A 24,449-nucleotide genomic window follows, 5' to 3' on the forward strand; every position below is an offset into this window, starting at 1 on the left:
TTACTTTAAATTGTTTTTAATACATCTTTCAGGACAAAATAAACAGGTGTGGATCCAAAATTCATCAGAAAAAATCTGCATAAAGTGTAAATACAGTTGGCACATTACTATGGAAATGCTTAATTATCTTTCCTTTTATAAAGTGCATTATGCCAAAACTGTAAGACCATATATAGTCAAATTAAAAATTACAAAAGCTTCAAAATCCTACACTGCATGTGTTAGGAAGCATACACCTGACTATGAAGGCCATATTGTAAGGGTTAGTGTGAGAAAATATATCAAATACATTAATGTGCATGAGTGAATCAGAACTTGCTACTTTTAAAAAACTATAATCTTTACCACAAATTATGCTATTTTGGTAGATGTTTACCCTTATTCTTCCATCCAGCTATCTAACAGGATGATGCATCAACCAGTTTTAGTCATTATTATTGCTTGTGGCTCGGGAGAAAGAAGAAATTAAATTCATCACAGTGATTGTTACTAAAATGAAATCCCAAACAATACAAAATAATACACAAGGGCAAGAGCCAAAATGAAAGCAAATTTACACAAAATTGTTCTTATTAAGCATCGTGTCACTCAGTAGATTAAAGAGCTTTCTGATAAAAGCCTGAACTTACTCACATTTAACTCACTGTGAACACATATGAAATTTAGTAAGAGTAGAACTTCCACTTAAAAAATCCATGGTATGAAATGAAATGCATTATACTATCTTTATGGAAACAGAGTAAGTCACAGGATAATTGGCTATTACATCACGCTCACTGACAACATCACTGTGTTTTTGATGAATCCTTGAATGCAAAGAAAGGCAATGTCGATCTAACAGAAACTTAATGCAAAAATTACCTAATGGAAAAGAAAAATATTAGGTAAACAAGTAATCCTGTGAAAATTAAACTATAAACCCCATTTTTTTCAATATGCCAAATACTTCATTTAGAGTTGATAATTTAATCCAGTTACTCAGCACACCAAGTGGCTTGTTAGTCACCGTGGACTTTGCCTGTGAATCAACCAAAGCTTAAACACAGTGTCAACCCCCTAACACAAATGCACTGATTAAGACAAGGCCAAGAAAAGGAATGGGTCTAGATCATCCAGTAGGCAAATGTCACAAGGTTAAGCCATGTGAAAACAAAACTTATTGTACCTCCAAGCATCTTTATGCTTAATTGACCTCATATAAATGAAACACATTTCACAGTGCTTGCAATAATTAGCACTTACCAAGCACCTTTCAGAAGTGCTTTGCAAACGTTAAATAAGGTCAGAAATCTCATCACTCTTTCATTAGAACACCCATAAATTTGATGGGGAGAGCTTCCTCATCCATGTCAAAGCAAGGGCTGCAGGGCTTGACCCAGGGACCTCCAAAAACCAGTTTAAAAGAGGTGAGTGAGACAGTATGCCTAATTGCCATTTCACAGATTGCAGAACAGTAGGCAAGGAGATTAAACAACTTGTCAAAGCTGGACAAAGGAGCTGTAGCTGAATTAAGGATTCACGGCTTTGAGGTTTTTTGGGGGTTTTTTTTTTTGAGATAAAAAAGTATTTGATCGTGGCATAAAGTCACAGTCTGTGATGAACTGGGGTACGAAGAGACTGCACTGCAGCCAGAGGGTGTAAGAATTCTGCCCTACAAGCAGCAATACCTCCGTAAACAGTTAAATTTAGTGCTTGCTATGTGCCTGTATCAGTAGTTTTGTAATTACTTCTTGACACAAATGGGTTTGAACATTAACCATTATTTAATATTGAGCAAGAAAAGACAGATGGGATGAGTATGACACAAGATACTCCAGACAGGTTTTTCTGTTTCCCCTGTCTGATGCAAAGAATGTAATCGTTTTGTATCCTTGGAGTTATCATCTCAGAAAAGGGATATTTTCACACACTACATAATGGCATTACTGGGGTTGTGATGCCATTTCCACAGCCCCTGGGAATGATACAAAAAATATTGTTATAGCTCTCCAAGACATACATAGAAAAGGAACATTTACTAGGAAAATTCAGCAGTTAAGGAATAACTGAGTTTCTAGTGTATTCTTTTTCCTCTACAAGAGGTAGGCGCTTCTTTTTTTTTTTTTAGAGCTCTTGAAGTATCGCCATTATAAATTAGAAGATCCACAAAGAAATACAACTTTATTCTTGGAATTCTGGGACCTCTCCATGGCTTCTCCATGTCCCGACCCCGGCTGCCACATGGCATCCCGTTCTATAAATAGGCATTACATTTTGCTAAGGAAGGTCAAAACGTTTGAAGGGTGTAAATACTGCAGCAGTCATCATTAAGTCATGCATTGATTTATTCTTGGAAACCTAGGAGCTGTGGAAGTGAGTGTGTGTTACAGAGCTGCGAGTCCCAAGTTCCTCAACAGAAAACTACAGTAAAACTTTGGAAATTACCATCACTGCGTTAGCAGGAAGAAATGTCTCAGGTTCACTGAGAGAACACAGCGTGCTGTCTCGGCTCCACCTTCCCATGTGTTTTGTAGCCTGAGGACTCTCTTCCTTCCACCTTCACTCACTCCTTCCCTGCTGCATAAATTAAAGACTGCGTATCCGAGAGTCTCCACGGGGATTGTCTGGTTAGTACACAGGATATTTGAAAGAATTATTAGACAGGTCAGCTTCCTTCAGTTTGGCCCTTGTACAGGTGTTATCTCAGTTACTAGAACAGGCTCTGTCACAAAAATACTTTACCTGCTCTCTGTTCATTTTAGTGGACTCTTAAAAAATCATTATACGAAAATTATAGACAGTTGTGTTTGCTCTGTGCAGTCAAAATTACCTACTTTACTGTATTTTAGAAACTGAAAATCTGTATAATCCAACCAATTTAAGTACACAGTATCTGTCTTATTATTGTTAACCCAGACACAAAGATATTTTAACATTTGAAGTTTTAGAACAAATCCAAGCTTCACAATTCTAGTTACCCAGTAACTACTGGAAAAGGCTTAATACTGGTTTGAACAAGAAGAAATAACTCTATATGGATGTAAAATACTTTCAAATAGTAACACGGCTCAAATTTAAAAAAAAAAATTCCTTGTTTTGTTAAGAATTTTTTTGATTTTTTTTTTCTTTTATTATGGCCACCACAGAGATTTTACACTGAGAACTTAAAGACAAATAAAATGTTACAATACAGAATATATGTTTTGCTTCTATTCAACTCCTAGAAGAACATGTTGATTTTAAATAGCATCTCCATTTAAAGAGGAATCAGTAAGGAACAGCTGTGCTTCTCATCACTGAAGTTCGTCGTTTGTTTAGAATAGCTGGATCATCGACTCTCTTGATTTTCCAACTCCGACCCATTTAACTAGGGAGGAAAACACTTCTATTAGAACAATTACTGAGAGAAAATATTCTAATCAATGAATTGTAGTAATTTTCACCTTTTATCACGCTTCACTACAAACTGGCCAACTTTATGCTGAAACACAATGCTAGAAGTTTTACCGTCAAGTATCCCTTTAATCCTGCTGCATTATCAGACTAGAAGTGCAATATACTGAAGTCTGAAAGCATGAAATAATTACACCAGAAACACAAAGCATTGCAGATGGAAGGCCTCACAGAAGGTCAAGCATGTTTGTTGCAGGTTTAACTGTTGTTGAGTGATAGGATATCTAGCTAAATCCCTGCAGAGAGGAAGCGAGAGCTCTGCCAGGCTGTGATTTTTTTCTTCACGTGGACCAGGAGACAGTGATGCACACATGCTATAATATTGTTAAATGTAAGGCTGCAATCAAAAACATTATCTGGTGTGAGCAGCCACCCCAAATACCATCCTGTAACTGTTCCACTACAATTTTTATTGCCCACGGATACTATAAAACTGACTGTAGGCAGGCCTCAGTCATCAAACCCAAGGCACCTTGCCTTCACACTGAGAACCACAGAAATAAAATTAGGGAAGCTTTATTTACACATCCCATCACCCACATCTGTGTCCATGACCACACACAGGCCATCCACTGAGTTTCAGGCTCTGCTATCAGATGCTTCCTAATCCACGAACAATACTGGAATTGCGACAGTTGCAACTAGCTCACGCTCCCCAGATGTGACCTTTGAGGTGCTTTATGGAGAACAAAAGGACACATGCTAGCTTTCTAGTTTTGCTGCTGTGGAAATTCCTTTCCAAACTCCACCATTTGTGTCATACCTAGTTCTTGGCACCTGTAGAGCTCTAGCAGTTAGATTTGAAAAAAAAGAACTGGATGGCTTAACCTTTGGAGACTGATCATGTTAAGATTCTAATTTTTCTGAAGTGGCAGAATTGGGCTAAACAATCTTGTATCCATGATGCAACGCATCTCCTTATATGGGTAAGTATGGAAGAGAGGGAAAAAAATTAAAAAAGATAAGTCTACACTCAAACAGGGATGCAGCGCAGGAAGCAAAGTGAAAGGAAGAGATCAGGACATTAGACTCACTACACACTGAAGCATGGTGCACAGATCCCCCAAGTTTTCATTGACAGAAGGTGGCAGTTTGCCAAGAACAATATATGTTTATCTTTCCTCTGGTTTAAATCCTTGTCAGCAGCAGCTCAGGGCTCACTGCAACACTGCAGACCTGCCTGCAGAACACCACCCTTTGCTGCTTCTTGGCAAGCCGTCATTTACCGTCATCAGCCCGACCACTGGTACTCCATGGCCTCCTGCCCACACCAAGCCACTCCCTGACTAATGGATTGAGCCCTTTTACAGAGATGTTCCTTTCTGCTGTGGCATCCTTATGTGTAAATCTACAGAAAGATTTACCTGGCACTCCAACATGGTTCTCCACGCATCGGATGTAATTCTGGGCCTTGGGTGGGAGGTCCTCCCACTTTCGTGCACCAGTTGTGTCAGTCTTCCACCCAGGCATTGTTTCATACTCTACTTCCACCTTCTGTAGTATCTCCTGGTTGGCTGTGGGAGAACAATTTTTATCACTGTTGATTTTAGCTGCTCCAGCTTAAAGAACACACCTATGCTTCTTGACCAACAGAGTCTTTTGACAACATTTAATAAATAAATTTAATAAAAATACCCGCAGTATTCTGCTGGTTGGTTAATTAATTCATTCTTCATTTAGATTAATTTCTGCTACTTAGGAAGGTAACTGATTCAAGACGATCCAGTAAGCCAGTTTCCTCTTGTCAAAACCTTAGGATGCATTCTATGTTGTCAGAAGACCACAGTAGTATTTCTAAGCAAACAAACTGTTTGACTTTTACTGTAGTTTCACCTTTTTTGGTTCAGATTTACACATAATAAAATAGCAGTCCTTCTGTAGACAGGGAACAACTGTCTCACCTTCATGGAACAGGGTTAAATCAGGCTTGCTAAAAACTTAGATGTCTGCAAGACTTTCCCCACTGAAATTCTCACTGTGCTACTGTCCACAGCCAGGAACTACCATCAGTGGTAGGAAAGCTGGCTGCTGCTAGCACCCTGCTGTACCTCCAAAATTCCCCATCTCAGCAGAACAAACCCCTCATCTTGTCATAGACTGTTACAGGTATCTTGAAAACATCATTCGTGTAAGAAAATTACATATTATTACATCTTAATAGAAAATGCTAATATACTGATATGGGAGTCTTTATACTGATATCACAGTTCTTCAAATTTCTACAGAAAGTCTAGCAAAAAAAGAAATCAAGCCTGATTTTAAAAAGCAAAGAGTCTTTCCCAACAGGTATGACTTAACAGGCAGGAAAGAGAAAAGTGAACACAGATATTTAACAACATACCTGGAAAATATGGAATTCTTTTTCCACCCAGTTTATAAGCAACACCAATTTTGATCTCATCAAGGACATCAAGAATATCCAGTTTTGTTAATGCCAAACTGTATAGAAAAACATCAGTTAGAGTTACACACATCATGAATCTCCTCTTTAGTACTTTCCACTTGCCTTTTTTTTTTTTTTTTTTTTAATTCTTTCTAGTTTTTGTTCACAAATCCAGCTCAGGCAAACCAGCAGTCAGAAATACACAAATATATTAAATTATGAACATAGTTAATTTAATTCATGCCTCTGGGATGAATACATGACTGAGTTACTAAGTCGCATTTCGAAATGCTTGTCTGCTCATACAGGTGCACAGTGTCAAGTTCAGAGCATGAAAATGCAAGCTGGCCATGTAAAGTGGCACTTTCTGGACTTGGTTTGGGCATGTCACTTTACATCACTATTAGTGAGTATCTCTGTTATTCCTACTGATTCACAGCAACTGTAAAACAGATTTATTTACTAAATTACACTTTTAAAACAATCTTCACAAGCATAATCTGGCTACTAAAATCACATATAGAGTTTGGTAGGAAAGACCCCAGCCTGACTTTCAGTTCCTGGGCTGTGCTATCAGGGTTGTCAGTTTAATGAACCTTTTTCATCTTTTGAATGAACACACTGGAACACAAAAATGGAACCTCAAGAAGACACCATAATATTCACTGATCAGAATACAACCTTATTTTAAAACTAGTCAAATTCTCTGGAAACAGTATGCCAGACCTTGCTTGGTGAAAATATGAGTAGCTAAGGATTTAGACAGGTACGCACATTAATAGTCCTTGCTTTATGGGCTCAGTAAGCACATAATGAATGCAGTGATTAAATGAAAAGACCTTTTGGGAAAAAAAGCAGCATAGAGGCAGTTCTTCAGCTTTTTTCAAGTTTTTATCTGCCCATGTTTTTTAACTGCCACAGTTACCAGGGATGACATAGTTTTACTGATAGAAGTGCAGTAACAGTATAGAGCTGAAATGGAAGGAAACATAATGCCTTCCTAATACTATTTCCACATGACCTAGAGCTGGGTAAATTAAAGGAAAATATAAATCCAAGTAGAAAAATGTTTTTAAAACCCTTCTGATAAATTTATGAACAAAGCTCATTGTTCCCTTTTAACATTAGTAGCATAAACAATATTAAGTCTCAGTTTATAAAATATTAAAACGCCCAAACATTCATATGTTTGTATATATGAACAAGCTTGCCTGAATATGTAAGTCAACATTTAATATGAACACAACTGTAATGAAATGTTTGCAACATTTTCTGACAATACAGATTAATAATTAGTTATAAATTAATGGCTTGTGACAGTTAATAGCATTTTAGCATTAGACATAAGTTAGCTTGATGGCATTATGGTCTTGAACAGTTCCTTTGAACATCCATTTTCCCTTTAAAATGTCAATTTAAAAAACATTTTGAACTGTAAAATAATTTACCAGCCATGTAAATTGCTGAGTCCCAATGAAAATAAAACCTCAGCCCATTAAAAGAAGCTTTTATAATACAATATTAGACCACACCTTTGTAAATAAATGAATCTGTTAGGACTGGAATGAGAACAGCCAGTTGCTGTACACTTTGTGTCATCCCACTTGTTTCACTTAAAGAGGTAGTGGTTCCAAATTATGCAGAATTGGTCCTACAAGAATGACCCACTAGCGTCAACCAAACTCAAAACCAGCAGGTTTTAGATTGCAACATAAGTCAGTATGAAAGTACTGGATCAAGAACACTAGAGCAAACTGTCAGGAAACTGATATATTGATCCAATCTACATTGGTCATCTGATGTAAGCAACGTGAAAACATATATTAAAAAAAAAAATCACTGCTATGATGTTGTAAAATCACTTCATTTGAAAAAATAGTCAAAAGAATTAGATTGTTATTAGCATTAAGACAATTCTCAGTTGCCCATTGTGAATTATTTTATTGCTTAAAATGTAACACTTTACTGGACTTATATTAATGTTACCTACATATTTATTCTGCGAAGCACAAAATTATCACTTCCAAATGTAGCGCAAAATCTGTGATGCTTACGCAGTGAATCCGTTGATCATATGAGCATATTTCAAAATGACAAGATCTAACCAGCCACAGCGTCTCTTTCTGCCTGTAGTTACTCCCCATTCGTGGCCACGGGACTGTAAAAGATCTCCAATTTCCTAAAAGAAGACAGAAAGAATGCTGATGGTATTTCACTGAAAAATAGCAGGAAAACAAAATCTAAACAAATACAGACAAATAGCAGGAAAAATATTGTTGTTCCATTCCAAGGCTTTTTTGTAGGAAAAAAATAATTAAGTTTTATTAGGAGGGGACTTAGGTGGAGAGTAAAGCCCCTCATGCACAGGATTTCTGTATTTAGATCACTAGCGTCTCCAAAATACATTTTTAATATGACTATTTTGTGTTACAAGGGGACACCTTTCTTCCTTCTTCATTTGATAGGAAGATTTATTTGACAATTCGGCCCTGTTTTTAACTTTGTTTGTGCTTACTTTCTTGGCTTGGTCTTTTGGCATCTATTGTTTTGGGGGGCAAGACTGTAAGTGGTGGGGACAAGATCAATGCTTGTACAAAGTCTAGGTCAACAGACTCCTTGACCATGCCTAGGGCTCCCAGGTTCTGCCACAGTATGAGACTGCCAACTGTTCCCTTTGGGCTGGCAGTGTTTATAATGTGTTAAACATGAAAAAGAAAGAAACTTTATGCTCATGATTCATAAAACTAAAGGGTATCACAAATTCATTTGAGCCATTAGATAAAGGATTTTAGTGACTAAATCCTTAAATTAGATTTGGATCACTGACCTAGACATAGCTCATCATTAATAACTTCAGCTTTCTAGTTTCTTGATAATTAAAATATAATAGACAGTTTAAAAGAACCAAAATCTCTCCCCTTCTTTTTATTGATCAGTTTGTGGTCACTGTAATATAACATCATCACATTCATGTTTCACTCCTTTGAAGAAAAATACCTTAAGTTTATAATGTAATTCTCCTCTCTTTGTGAGTGCAATTGCTTGGCATTATTATTATGGTGCTTATTTACTGTTGGTATACCCTTACCCCATTCCACTGACCTTATTTTTTGCCAACTGTATATATTGCATATTGTAACATTAAACCTACATTAATCTGCTCCGTGGGGAAGGCTCCAATTCCCACTCGAGTAGTGTACGCCTTCACCACACCGTACACATCACCAACGTGCTGGGGAGGAACACCAAGTCCGGTGCATACACCACCTACGGTGCAGTTCGATGAAGTCACGAAAGGATACGTGCCTGTCAGAAAAACACAACACACAACCCCATTTCAGTAATGGTAAGAAACAACGACTGATTTTCCTTTATGAGTTGAAAGGAGATTTTCACCTCTGTTTGGCTTTAAAACTAAACTGACATAGCAGCCAAAGAGCAGGGCAAATTCTTCCTACTACACATCCCCATTTTGCTTTTAATTGGAAAAAATAAGCTGTTCTTCCCCAAATTGCTTCCTTCTGTAGTGAATAAAACATATTTAGACTTCTAAAGCTCCACAGAAACCCTTCTAAATGAAGGCTGTTTTCACAAATAGCTGACTTACCCAGGCAATTTGTATAAGCATATTATTAGTGAGCAAGAAGTTCACACACACAAATAAGAAAATTTACTGCTTTCTTATACTTAAGGAGGTATCAAGTATGTACGATCTGGTCCAACATGCAAGCCTTTCTGCATTCATCCTTTGCAACTTTCACTAAGGATTGCCCACAAGGGAGAAATTTAAAAGCAGCTCAACACTATTTCCATTAGGCACTGCATCTGTTACAGGATGCTGCTGCCATGTAAAGCTTTTTTCTCTGTCCTGTGTATCACAGAAAGTATTTCCACAACATCCACGGAGAGCCTGGCATAAAGGTCACAGTCTGACATTCCCAGTGCTCTACACAAGTAGCTCTGAGTATCTGCTGCAGATTTTCTAAGCCTTAAGAGGTTATTCATGATCTCTAAATTGTTACTCTAGATTGGAGCATCTTTCCAGTTCTTAGTTTCATTTTCATGGAGTCCTAAGTAGTTTCATTAGACTTTTGGTACAAGAGCAGAGCAGAGATGAACTGAAGAAACTAGACTTACCGGTTATCTGCACCAGTTTAATCTTCCCTCCACTGCAGAGGAATTATTTCAGCAGCACTGCAGTGGGCGTCTGGAATGTACGGCAATGTGCACGACAGCAATATCAGGAGTGAAATTTCAACTCCATTGGAACAAGCTTCAGTAAAAATCAGTATTTAAACCCTAAGCACTTAATCCTGTTAATGATACAGTCTCTGGCTTCCTGCACTTTACTTGTGGGAGATCTGATCCTATTAAAGGAAAGAGTATTTTGTTTCTCTATTTTCCTACTGTTTGTAAAGCTGATATAAACACAAATCAAAATAAAATTAATCAAAATAAAACTAATCTCTTAGGAGTTAAATTGAGTTTAGAATTTAACTCACCAAAGTCAATATCAAGTAATGCTGCATTGGCTCCTTCAACAAGAATCTTCTTTGGGGAGCCATGAAGAGCTTCATACATAAAATACACACCATCTCGAACCATGGGTCTTATTTTTTCAGCATATCCCTGCAAATTTGAGCAGAAATGTCAGCTTCCCCAGACAATGTCTGGAAGCAGGGAACACTGCATTCATTTTTGAAACACCAGACATACAGGTAACTCTAATACACCAGCTTCAACAACTGTGTTTTACCTGAAAAGTACAGCTATTAGATTACATCCTATTGAAAACAAATCAATGTATTGAACCACTCACATAAGAAAACATGACTTGTTATGGCATTAGAATGCCATCATTTCTGTACCATTTCTATTCACAGAGATGTTGCATACCTACCTCATTTTGTTGATATAGTCAATATATAGTGTGTCTATAGTCTGGACACACTGAGAGTGGGACTTAGAAGTAGTTCAAGCTCCAAAAGGGAAAAAATAAATCACCACTCACAAATATTAAAAAATATCTTTAAAAGTAGAGCGTCAGCTCTGAACGAGTACCAGACAAAACTTTGGAAAGGTAAGAGTTTTTTTAGCACCCCATTTTCTTACATATTCATGAAAGAAGATGTTTTACCAGTGGCTCTTCTGAATTTATTTATAAAAAGACATTTTTATTGTAATCCAGGATCTTGAAACACAGCTTCCACAAACAATTTTTGAGCAACCATGAAAGTCTCTCAGACAGACAAGGTCAGTCATGGCTGGAGACAGCTAACTGCAAGTGCCACCCTGCGCTCTCTTGGCTACTTTAATACAACAGTTATTTAATGTCAAAAACCTAAAATATTACAGGAGAATTAAATTATACACAAAATTTATTTTACTGCCCACAATAAGAAAACATTCTATTACAAAGTATAGCTACTGCTTATTAAAAGGCTTTATAATAATGAAGACATGCATTTTCATTTAAATGAATTAATTAGTTTAATAAGTAGTCATTCTGGTACACTTAATTTTCACTTTTAAAATTAAAATAAATATTACTATTTTCTTCTACACTTTCCCTGAAACTGAACAAATATTACAAGTGTTAAATCCTTACCTTTAGCTTTTTCAATTGTCCTTCTACATCTATTTCCAATGAAGGAAACATTGACTTGTATTGTTGTGCCAGATTTTTAAATCTGTAAAATATTGAAGTCATATCTATGAAGAACACTCTTTGAGTTATTGTTCATAGAACCTTTGGCAAGAACTCATCTTATATTACACAGAGTATATACTGAGAGCTATGGGAAGACAATACCCAGAACTTCAATACCTCAACCACTGCATTTATCAATGTACAAAACTACATTGTAAAGATGAGAAACTCAGTGAAGTACAGGAAATACATACACACATCCCATCCAGTTTTCTTCTATTTCTGGACAATTTATATAAAAAAAATCAGACACATATTTAAAAACATCTCCTTAAAAGCAAATCTGCCAGTGAAAATGTATCACTCTAACATATTATTCAGAAATTAAAATAGTTGTACCTTGAAGAAAATTCATCAAAGTCAGAAAGGAGGTCACAAATTCGAAGGCCTGTTCGTGCAGCTTTGGAAGAATATGTTGGTCCAATCCCCTTCTTCGTTGTGCCAATACTAGTTAAAAAGAAACCCCCCAAACATGTTTAAGCATAATATGCTTTAGTTTAAATTTAGCATGCTCTTTCTTAGCATAATAAGCAAAAACATGCTTTATGCTAAGTAATTTTGTTAAAGCTCTTCAATATACCATATACTGGGAAGGAGTTCCGTGACATAAAAAAATGAATAAAGTTTTATAATAATAAATAAATAGCAACTTTCATGCTTCAGTGGATTTGCATAAATATTGCTAATAATCATGATATGCAGTAAAGCATTAAGCTTTGGGCTGAGACAAGCTTACTTGAAACTATGTGTGTATATACATATATTATACAGTAATAATGGTTTCTCTACTGTACTATCCTGTGTTACTACTACATCACTTACCACAAACGATAGGAAACTAATGTCATTTTCACAGCTGCAGCACTGCCTATAGTTGCAAACAACAGCCAGTTCTCTGAGTGATCAAACTGTTCTCCTATGGCTTTAGCATTACTTATACTATCTCTATGATCTATGAACTCTTGCTGCAGCCTTTAGAATCCCAGAACTGTAGAATGGTTTGGGCTGGAAGGGACCTTTAAAGGTCATTCTGTCCAAACCCACCCCTGCAATGAGCAGGGACATCTTCAGCTAGACCAGGTTGCTCAGAGCCCTGTCCAACCTGACCTTGAATGTTTCCAGGGATGGGGCATCTACCACCTCTCTGGGCAACCTGTTCCAATGTTTCACCACCCCCATTGTAAAAAATTTCTTCCTTCCTTTTACCTTGATGAGGATAAAAATTAAACTGTTTCCCTACCCGCATGTCTATTTTCATGTGCATTTTAGAAATCCAGTAATTTTGAGATCTCTATTTATATGTTAAGTTTGCCTCAAATTGTCCAGTAGGATCAAAAACTAACAGAATGACAGAGAGAAAAATACAGCGTGTTTATATAAACCTTTGTTCTTTCAGAAATCAGAATAATGAAGTATGAATAGCTACATACGGTGCTAAAGTGTAAGATTAAAATTACAACAGAAACTAGTATCTCCATGAAGTGTAAGTGAATATACAATAAATTATTACAAGTGTGGAACCTAATTGCACCAACACTTCAGACCTGATTCAAAAGAGCCTCACTAGTCTGATATCAAACTGGACTGGAGACATCATTTTAATGGCAATGAGTTTTGAGGATTTGGTAGGAATTTCAAAACACCTCTATATGCTGCAGAGAACTGGAAAATGGAAATATCTAAGAATTTATGCCCTGCTTTTTCAGTAATACCTCAGAGTTTGTTCTCTAGCATAAGTAGAAGCAGAACAGAGTCAGAGAGCTAGTAACATCAGCAAAGCTCTTTAGAGATACGTTGCATTTCTGTTTTTTCCAAAATGACACCAATTTTTCACATCTGTGTAATTATTAATGGAAAGAAGGTGCTGAAAATATTTACTTTTTTCCTTCTTGTGCTTGACGTTGCACTTCCTGGAGCCCATCTACTGCCTGGTGAAAGTCAAACACTGCAATGGAAAATCAAATGGACATAGTGGGAGACCAAAGGAAAAAACACTCTTCTTCAAATCACAGACACCTATACTTTCAAGACTAAATGCCTTTGTAATCATTGACAGTGTACAGGCCTCCTCATGTGAAAACAGAGCTAGTATTGCTTAAACATTGTGAAAACATGTAAAATATTGCTCTTTAGCGGATACAAATTCCATTATTATGTTTCAGATATACAACATAGAAAGAAGCTGTATTCGATCAAACAGATGACTGCTCTGTGGAGTAATATTGTAGCTTAGCATCATGAGCTAAGCAATCATTTGTGAGTTTTTTCCTCCTTCGATCATTGCTTACCTATATGTGCTCTATCTGATATAATCAGTCTTTTTTCCCAGTCTTTTAAACCTGTCAGAAGACATAAAGAAAAGTAGGATTTCAGCTGCACCGACTGGTTAAACTTTGAGATTTACTTCTAGTTTTTCTTCTAGTTTATACAGCTTCTTGTTAAGAACACTTTAGACAAAAAATGGATAAAACATAAGTAAGTATTAAACTTAGCAACGTTTTTGGTAACAAAACCAGCTTTCTCGTTTTGATATGGACAAAGACACTCACTTCTTAATGTCAGAATGGTGTGTGGCTTACATGCAATTCTTATTTTAAGGAAGAAAGATCTTGTTTAACTTGCTAGATGATAAATCACTTAAACTCCATTTGTGCCTTTGAAAATATAGCATTTTTATATCTAGAATCATAGAACAATTTAAGATGGAAGGGACCTTAGAAGGTCATCTTGTCCAAACCCTCACTTAAAGCAGAACCAACTGAGTTTACATTTGAGCACAGAAAAGGGGACACAAACTCTTGTTTCAATAATCTTGGTTTGAGGGCACACTTTAGGATTTTATTTTCTATCTAATATGGTAACAAATGCCATAAAACTCCTGGAAACCCCATGAAAAGATTGTTTTTGAAAATCTGTCTGAAGACTACAACACAATTCAACATTTTACATACTGTTTCCTTCATTATTTAAAATGCAGAATGGTATTGCACAGATTACTTATGGTCAGGAACCAAGTTTTAAAAAACAACTCAACCTGGCTGCCAACATCAAGAAAGGTTAAAAATTACTCGATACAAACCTTTCTTTTCATTCTTTTCAGCTTCTTCAAACAGGCCTGGTAAATGTATAACCACTCCATTACCTTAGGGAACATAAATGATTTATTTAAGGCAAGAAATAAAATACACATCCTTAGGATGTACAGCATGTAAACATTTGCTGTTGGAAATTTTATTTAAAAGATATGACGAAGTTTCTCACACTTCTCACAAACTAATCTCGAGAAATTTTGAATAAATCCTCATTTTGGGTAAGCAGCTACAAGCCTGCTAAAAGAAAAAACAGAGCTTGCTTGTTTCAGATGTGAATGTCGAGCCTGCTCGGACGCCAGCTGAGGTAAGCGGATTCTCATTTTTGTTTGCGGTGGACTTTGCACCACGACTTCAGCCTCAATTGTTCACTGGTAAAAGCTCAAAGGAGTCTATGGCCCTACAACACTGACAAGCCTGTGTGACAGTATTTTTCTTCAACATTCACGTATTTGTTTTAAACTGAGCTCAAACTAGTGCTGTAACACATTAGCAATGCCTTCTCCCTGCTTTTGAGCTACAATATAGAATTCACAAACAACACGGAGCATTACTGATGAGGCGTGGAGGATTAGTGATGTAGTGGGCTGAAAACAGCTGCTGCTTCCTTCTTGGGAACATCAGAAATATCTGCAAGAGTCTGTCTCAGCCTAAATTTAGGATAACTGAAGTTACAAACTGACAAGGGAGTAAAATGGAAAGCAAGACAATACACCATATTTATCAGAGAGAAAAAATGTTTCATATATTTCAATCATCCATTTGGAAATTATCACATGGAACAGAAGTGCAGCTACAGTCCCATGACTCACTAAAACTTGCACTAATTTCTTGCACATTCCATATATGGGTTTTTTTCTGTCAGAAAGAATAATAATTCTGGCCAAGTATAAGGCTTAAATTTGCCTATCACTTAGATATGAGTTCAATGCCCAGTAAGCAATGTAAACTTTTTTATGATGCCATTTGCACCAAATATCTTCACAGTGAAATACATCATCATCTTAAACAGCTGGCAATGTGAACAAAAAGGAGGCTGGATGATGACCTTTCAGGCAGAGCCCTGTATCTTGGGGCCTATTTCTGGACGGTCAGTAATGCCAGAGATAAATTATATTATTTGTTTAGTCTAAGTGCTGTGTTTTCTGTCCTCAAAGTATAGCAATTATATTTCTGAAAGTATAAAAGGAGTGTACAAGTAGAGAATGGGATCCAAACTTGCACCATAAAGTATAAAAGCAACATGATGGAAAGAGGAGGTTCTTACTTTCAGTTTTCTGGTAGTAGACACTAAACTGATCCTGAATGTGGAATAACTCCTCATGTTAAAACATCAGTGAAATCAAAGTCAAACAGCTAAAGCAAATCTGACTGACAGTCACCTATACATTTTTCTTTGCTTGCTGCTAGAAACTATGGTTGCAGCTACTCACCGCGTAATATTATTTTATAAGATCTAAAGTTGTCTTACCAATAAAAGAAATTGCCTTTGGATTAATGATGCCGCTAGGAAATAGGTGAAAATCATATTCTTTCCCATCAACAACCACAGTATGGCCTGCGTTATTCCCACCCTGCAACAGAAAGAAACACCAGAAGATTAATAGTTTTACACTACTGCTCTTAACTCTCAGCAGATGATTTGACAAAATCACCTGGTTTTATTTATACAGTCATGTCTTAGGTCACTGCTTTCTCCACCTTATAGTTTCTTGAGAAACTTGTAAAAAGGGCTCAGACAGGACAATCAGGGGGCCAAAGGATTTCAGCAGAGAATTAGGAAGCAAAATGACACCAGGGAGTCAAGGCAGGACTGGGGCAGAGCTAGAGTAAATACAGGAGCGGTGGCAGAAGCTAGAAGAGAACTGAAGAATTCTAGGGACAAAACTGAATTACCACCCATGGAGTCCTGTCTCTGATGTGACACAAGCCCATCATTTTTGGGTATATCCTGTTCATGTCAATTTCTTTGGGTTTAAGCCTACAATGCCCCATATTTCCTTTTGAATGGAAGCTCTTCCTGCCTGCCCACCCACCAACAGCTACTGCTTCTCAATGTGTTCAAGGTGGAAGGTCTGTATAAAGTTGGGAGCACATGGAGACTTTGCAGATTCACAGAATCTCCCTGTCCAGGGATGATCTTCCCAGTTAACACCACCACCACACCATTATGGAGTCTGCTGCAATTCAGATCACATATTCTCATCTCCCAAGTCATGCACTAGACCTGAGAATGGGAGCTCGTATTTTCTCAATAAACTGATTTTTCCCAAAAGGCTTTAAAAGAGGACGATGAGACACTGCACAAACTTGGGAAGAGGTGAGTAAATCAAGGTCACGAGTTGATTTGATCTGAAAGAGGGAAGAGTTCTGAAAACTTAAGTGTCCCATTTTCTTGACAGGCTTAACGTTCCTTGCTGTTCTGTCATGATGTAACTTTTTCTCCTACTGATAAGATTGGGAAATATGACTACTTGTCTGCCCTGGTGGTACAGGCATTTTCCAAAATGATTACAAGTCTTTGTGGATTTGATATGAGGTGTGAATGATGTAGAAGTGTCTGGAATGAGGGCATCTACTGGAAAGAGAACTGAGACTGTCATTGGCAATTTGCAAATAATTAAGAGTGTTGGCTGAATGAGTGGAGTTGTTATATGAAAACTCTGTGAGAGGACAATAATTTATAAAAACACATGTTCTTGCAGAGTTTAATTTTCTCTTCATTTACTCATTTCCCCATTTGTTTGCATGTAAAACACAGGAAAACAGCAATGTGGATATACTCTGAAACATAATATTAAGAAAATAAAAGCTATGGCTTATAAAAAAAAAAGGTTTTTTTAAGCAGTGGGATGGAGGAAAACATTAAGAAATATGCCTTTAACAGGACAAAAGTAATTTTAATGTTTTGGAAGATGCGAGCTCAACAGTGAAGTTTAAACAGATAGCCTGCTAAGGGACAGCTGAGTAGGAGTTGTAATAAAAAAACTGTCAAATCAAATTAAACCTGTGTGTGCACCAAACTGCTGGTTAGCTCATCCTTGGGCTGGGAAGGACTCCCAAGTGTCTTGCTAATCCAGAGTTATAACTTGTCCAGAGAATCCTGAAGAAAGTTCAACCATCCTAGGCATTTAACTTGCCTCCCAGATATAAGCTGGTTGCAGGAACCTGGATCTAGTTGAAGGTACTAAACTATCTAGCAGGCTAATAAATCATGCAGGAGACTCCTTTGCATGATATTTAAGAGGTCTGAGAGGGGATGAATCGCACTGTTTGAAACACTAACTTATTTTATTACAGCAATATCAGGCTTGAGAACGAGGGTAGTAACTTCTGAGACAATCAGCTTTCCTCTTCTGTTTGCCTACAGATGAAGATGGAAATTTTAAAAGAATGAACCCCATCTGGTTTAACAGTGATTTAATCTCTACTACAAGAATTTTCACATTTCCTGAGAAAATGGGGAACCAGGATCCTTCAAAAGTATTTGTTGTCACTAATATTATAGTTATATTCTACTTTTGTTAATCCACATGAACAAATGAAATCAGGCTTGAGGACTCACAATCTGAGACAAGAGTACTCCTAAATTATAGTCTGAAGTTTTCTTGTATCCCAAAATTTAAGAAGGTGGGACACACCACTATGAGAATGTTTATGGAAGATAATTCATGCTTCTGGAAATTTTCCTGAAGAACTCGTAGCCAAATACTGTCTCTTTCTTTAGCAAATGCTAAAGAAACAAAAGAGACATTAATTTTAACTCCTCAGTCAACCATCTGTGAAAGCTGGCATACATGAAAAATGCTGAAGCACAGAAACATCAGCAGAGATGTTACATTGTCTAATTGCCAAAATCTCTGAATCCACTTTCAGTCCCTCTGGACAGATAATATAAACCAAGAATTCAGGGACAGACCTTATAAAAGTGCACTTCTCCAATCTAAAGCTAGCATTGACAGCTCTGCAGCTGTTTTTGAGCACTGCTCATGTTGGTCTGCATTTCCTAAACAAGTGTCTTCTATTTTTACAGCTCAATTAATTACATTTTTACAAATATAATTAAAGTGGTAGCAGAGCGCTTATGATCAACAGCCACAATCAAACTTGCAAAACATGCTGCTGGCCTGATGAGATACTTTCTGTTATCTGGTCATTGCAGTAATTCTCATGTTCAGTTTCATAGACATTCCAACAGCATATTGACAGTCTAATAGCTCAGATATTAAAGATATCTACTAATATTCTAATTTTACTTGAGTTCTAAGAGTCAATATAGAGGCTGTACGAGCCATTGCTTTTGCTACTGAAGTATAAGGGGAACCTAAAAGCTTGTATGGGATTAATCTGAAGACGACATGATTGAAGGTGCAGAATACTACCTGGTACACTGCAACCATGAGAACTCTCTTTTTTTCCTCAAATGGTACTTCACTGAAGTGGTGTCAACACTAATACACCTAGTGACAGTATTCTCCAAACCCTCAGGAAGCTTCCACTTGGACCAAGAAATGTTTGGTTTCTCTGGCTGGCTTTTGCTTCAAATGCAGCTCTGCATAATGAGCTTCCATTTAATATCCAAACCCAGCTCCCAGAATCTCTGCTGTGCACCACTGATCTCACTTGAAATTTATCTCTCCTCATTTGCACTTCTTAGGCCTCCAGAGATGGTATCTGCCTTCTTTTGTGGTTCTTCAATAACTTCTCTAACAAAGGGCTTGTTAAGGCAACTTCTGACAGATTAATCACCAGTGTCACTTTGGCATCATCTGTACTGCAAAATTATGGTATGACCAGAAATAATAATTAACATTAACTTACAAAAATCTGGGAAGCCTGGGCATTCCCATTAAACTGCTTTGCTGTATTCCCAAGAAGGAACCATTAGGGGAGCTGCTGAAGCTCCAAAAGGCTAAAAGTGCAACTGGGATGCCAGCAGTCTGGAACAATAGCATCCACTTCAACCTGAAGCCTTCCTCGCTGCTCTGGCAGTGATTCCAACATGTTCAGCAGCGCTTGTGCCCCTTCTGTTAAGCCACTTTAATCTCTAGTGACTCTACTATACCTGCACCAAATGCAGGAACCTAGCAGGTGCAGGTGATTGGGGCTATGAATTACAGAAAACTGCAGCAATGAAGTGGGACTTGAGAACTAGAAAGAATTAAGCATGCCAAAGACAACATGGTAGGTATCTTACTATAGTAATAAGAATACCTAAATATCAATCAGGAAGCTCATTGCCAAAGCACACACACAAGTCCTTCCTTTGAGGCACTGCCTAGATACAGTGATACATTTTGACTGTGCAGCCACAGCTGTTACTCTTTGTATTAGATATATTAAAATTTCAGAGTGGATCAATGCTGTTTCTAACAGTATTTGGTAGGTGTTAAAACTCTTCACATTTAAATCAGGCACCTAAGAAAAAACAACTTTCACTGAAGTCATACATAGCCTGCAGTCAAAAATTAGTATTTAGTCTTTTCAAAGTACCTACATTGCTTAAGAAATCCATTTTTATTAACTTTTAAACTACTAGAAGTTAAGGCTCTATTAACAGCATTAAATGTGTATAATTTCAATATATTTTGCCTAAGGAATGCTCTATCACCTTGTGGAGCTGCAAGCTATATGTCCTTTCTTCTAAAATCCAGCAGCCCACCAGCAATGTGGTTTAAATTCAACAAACTAAAATGCCTGTCAATCCAGGTTGGAAAACAGGCCTTCAAGACAATGGAAAGAGTTGCAACATGTTGTTTTGAAGAGTTAAACAACAGGAAACATACTAGGCATTCTTTTCAGATTGGAATAATACTACATGGTGAAGTTTGGTGGGGTTTTTGAAAATTATTTTTAAGCAATGTTTAAGTTGGACTGAAATGAAAATGGGATTTTTTTTTTCCTGGAAGATTTTAATCTATATTTTCAGACTTCTAATAATCAAAGTGTAAAGTTACATGTTGTCCCAGTACCAGAAGGAGCGAAAGGAACTTAAGCTGCCTCATAAAACAGTTGAATGTTTTTTTCAAGTACATTATTTAAAAAGAAAATACTTTTCCAAAAATAACTGTCTTTCACGGAATTAATAATTATTATGAACAGGTTGTCAGAGGAGAACACCTAGTCTTTATCTTGTTAGTAGAACTTACAAAAAAGACAAAGAAACAAATCCACTTTCCAAAGTGCTCAGTCATTTCAAGGATGATGCTTTGTTCTGTATTTTTTTTAATCATCTCTTCTATTCTCTGCAGTTGAAACATCCCAAGGTAGAAAGAGAATTTCTATTCAGAGTAGCAGTGAGGCTGTTCAGTACCTGCAGCAGGAACTCCTTCCTCCCAGCTAGACTTATGTTTGAATAAGAATGAAATGTCTCCCGATGCTTTCTTGCCAGTCAGGCAGCATGCAAGAGACTGCATTCTGTGTTAGGTGGAAGGAGCGTTTCCAGATGCTCTGCTGGTTTCCACTGGTTAGAGCATCTTTCATTTGCTCAGTTCTCCCCACAATGTGGAAGGTACCCTGATTAACAAACTAGATTGATACGAAAAATCACCAGAGCACACATAAAATGCCTTAAAACCTCATATTTTTAAACTATAACTGGAGGATGAACACGGAACAGGTATGTTTCTGATGGGTCCCACAGTGATCCGTTCTCGCACTCTTCCAGTTAGCAATGTTAATCAATGCAATGGGGAGAAAACAGGAGCTCGTTACTGAAGATCTGCAGCCGACACAAGTGTCATTTCAGCAGTACGCAGCAGCCTGAGCTCCTTAGCCAAGTGGTATATGCAGTAAATGTATAAAACGTCATCACCAGGTTTAGAATAAATGAATTAGAAACAAAGAGGTAGGCCAAATTCTGGATGGGAGATATCTATGCTAGAAAGCATGTGGAGATGTCTGAACATACTTTCAGAACTAGCTGACATGCCCAAGGCAAACCTCAATGTATAAATGGGAATATCAAGTAGGAGTAGAGAGATTGTATTACCTCTCCGTTTGGCAGTGGTGCAACTGCTACTAGAATACTGTGTCCTTGGTACTTGGACAAGATTACAAGATGATCCCCTCTGGCATTATAATCTATGAATTTATTAATTGGAATACCAGCTACAAACCAGCAGTTTGGGTAGTCTGCATCTGAAAACAAATTCTATGATTCCTGTCTATCTCTTAATTGCAAGAGTCCCAGCTCTAATTCCATCCATCAATAAAACAAAACATTTTCTGAAATTCAACTGCCTCTACAGGCCAAATACCTCTCATCATACTATGAAACAGACTATAAAATACTTCAGTTTTCTGATCTAGATCGAATAATTTTCTTCCATTCACAGCATTTCATATGTGATTCTGAATAAACAAGAAGGAGAACTGTTCATTAAGTTGTAAAGAGAAAGAAGAAACAATTCATGTAACGATGGCTCTTCCTAACTTACATCAGGAACTGCCTGGAACTAACCTGAATAACCATAGCTAATAAGCATTACTAGCACAACTGGCTTTGACATGAACTTTTAAATAATATAAATCCATTGCCTTTCATGCTATTGTTCTTCATTTATACCATTGCAAATGAGTTTAGAACATCATCAGTTAAAAAAAAAATCCAACACACAGACAAATGCAATGCATTAAGTGCTTTGAACACTCAGACCCTTAGACACAATGTCACAAAATTGCCTGTGCATGATTGCCTGTGCATGAAAGCTTTTTCCAGATGACTGAAAGTGCTGTCCATTACAGTTGGGAGGTTGCTGCCATAGGTGCTTGCTGTAGTCTCCTTTACTAGGAATTTTTTCTTGCTAATTTTTTCAGCCTAACTATCACCTGAGAGCATTCAACTCAGTTCCAAGAAGTGGGTCATAATTTTTTTTTTAAACCTAAGACATTGGAAGGAGCTGGGTTAGGCAATTATCAGTATAGCTACACCAGGAGAACAGCAGGAGCAGTGATTTTTAAAGCTAGGGTGGTCACAAAGAGCCAGAGTGAGTTACAGGTATTTATCTCCTGACACCAATCATCATCAGCCCAATTTAGTTTGCCTTGCTCTTTTTCCCAAAGAATAAACAAGAACAACTCTGCACAGAACTGCTATGTCCGATTCCTGTATCTGTTCAAGTGTGCTCCTGCTGTGTCCCTTCTCACTCTCTCACAGAATTAACAAAATCCACAGGATCCCACCTTCCCAATTAAAATAGTGATCTCTTCAAAAACTTCTGAATTCCCCTGGACAGAGACCTTCTGAAGCCTAATGAGATAATTAATAAGATTATAAGCACACTCTTGTGAAGAACTGAGAAAAACTTTTGCCCTTTTAAAGAAATATATAAAATTATTTCTAGCACAAATATAAAAACCTGAAGCTTATATCATATTTTGCACTAATAAAGTAGTATTTTTCTTTTACTGCAAATTAAAAGTGACCCTAACTTATACAGATACCTTGATCTTCCTAACAATCTGAAAAATGCAACTGGAAAAGCCAGGTCTAACTCAGCTCAGGTTTTAAACAGCAGTCAGTGTAGGCACACGAGACACTCTTAAATTCTAGTTATTTTCTCTCAAAATGAACTTAAAGTTTTGTCAAACCATGTAAAAACAATCTGCTATGAGAGACCACTACAACAAAACACACACTTAACTCCAGCAGAAGATGTAAAGAAAACAAATTCAAGTTATCTGGATAGAAAATGCTATAGTGGAAAAGGCATTCTGACTAACGCTAGCAGAACCCTAAAATAAAGGAAATCAAACATGAAAAACCTAGATGTGTCTGCTCATCTTTAGTCCTCTCTTCTGAAGAAGTGCAGCCATGTCCCTGTGGAAGTAACATGATCCAAAGATACAAACAACTTTTCTTGTATCTGTAAACAAGTTAACAACAGCTAGTGAGTTACAACAGGAAAGAAAGAGAATAGATGTCACTTCAGCTTAATTTTCAGCTGCTTTCTTTTGATGCTTGTAGAGGATAATACATTTATCAGGCTTTAGAAAGGGGATTGAAAATTAAGCTTGCTTTCTTATGGAGATTTGGAAACTTTAAACCTGACCTTCTCATACAGTATTTATAATCCTGGTGGTCCTGAGATGATCTCCCTGATGCCCAAAGGAGAGGCTAGTTTAAAATAGCAATGTTACCATGTCGTTCTAAGGCCTAAAATGATATAGTGTAGCATGTAAGTAGGTATAAGCAAAACAAAAAATAAAATTTGGGTAAAATACCTTATAAGTGACAGATTCCCACAAAAAGTTTCAATTTTGAAAGGGTGAACTTTATTGTAGCTAAGGAAACAACTTGCACTTAATGAACCCTTTCCTGTGTTGAATAGCAAAATAAAACCTACTCACTTTTTTGCAGAGATCCTTGCAAAAAAACTACTTGGAGAGAAACATGCCTGTATGGTTGTACATGTACATGGAAATGGGATTATCAGCCTTCCCAAACATTAATCAAACCGACAGTCCCACAGCCACTGCACACTCATGACTCCCAAGGTCATCAATCTCGTCACTGAAGATCATCACGCACTAAATCATTAGGAGATTAAAGTCTTTACATGCTACTACATCCTGTAGGGAGAAATTACACTAAATATCAGGGTTAAATTTCACTGAAAGGAGAGCAACACGTGATACATACAGAGAAAAGCAGTGGCCAACAAGCCCCTGTAACTCCATGTAATCATCACATGAAACTGCCCTAATTTAATCCCTGCTGCAAACAGCTCCAGCAGCCCATGATCAATAGGGACAGTCCCAACAACGTGTGGCTGCTTTGCCCTGCCATGTCGGCAGCACAACAGAGCAACAAAGGCAACTGCCCTGTCTTGTA

The 24,449-nt window shown here is 37.2% G+C and overlaps 1 protein-coding gene across 1 annotated transcript; it reads right to left on the reverse strand.

The window, feature by feature from the left end:
- Positions 1-3,124: 3,124 nt before the first annotated feature.
- ADSSL1 (adenylosuccinate synthase like 1) lies at positions 3,125-24,139 on the reverse strand. The gene is made up of 13 exons (XM_010085751.1): positions 24,074-24,139; positions 16,086-16,188; positions 14,605-14,667; positions 13,814-13,864; positions 13,404-13,470; positions 11,865-11,972; positions 11,424-11,505; positions 10,318-10,444; positions 8,967-9,121; positions 7,870-7,994; positions 5,774-5,871; positions 4,797-4,946; positions 3,125-3,346 (listed from the first exon to the last, which is right to left on the reverse strand). Exons 1-13 carry the CDS (start codon positions 24,137-24,139, stop codon positions 3,294-3,296), a joined length of 1,248 nt encoding a protein of 415 aa, XP_010084053.1. The 3' UTR covers positions 3,125-3,293.
- Between the last annotated feature and the right edge of the window lie 310 nt (positions 24,140-24,449).

Source organism: Pterocles gutturalis, unplaced genomic scaffold (genome assembly GCF_000699245.1).
Source record: "Pterocles gutturalis isolate BGI_N339 unplaced genomic scaffold, ASM69924v1 scaffold22510, whole genome shotgun sequence".
NCBI classification, from domain to species: domain Eukaryota; kingdom Metazoa; phylum Chordata; class Aves; order Pterocliformes; family Pteroclidae; genus Pterocles; species Pterocles gutturalis.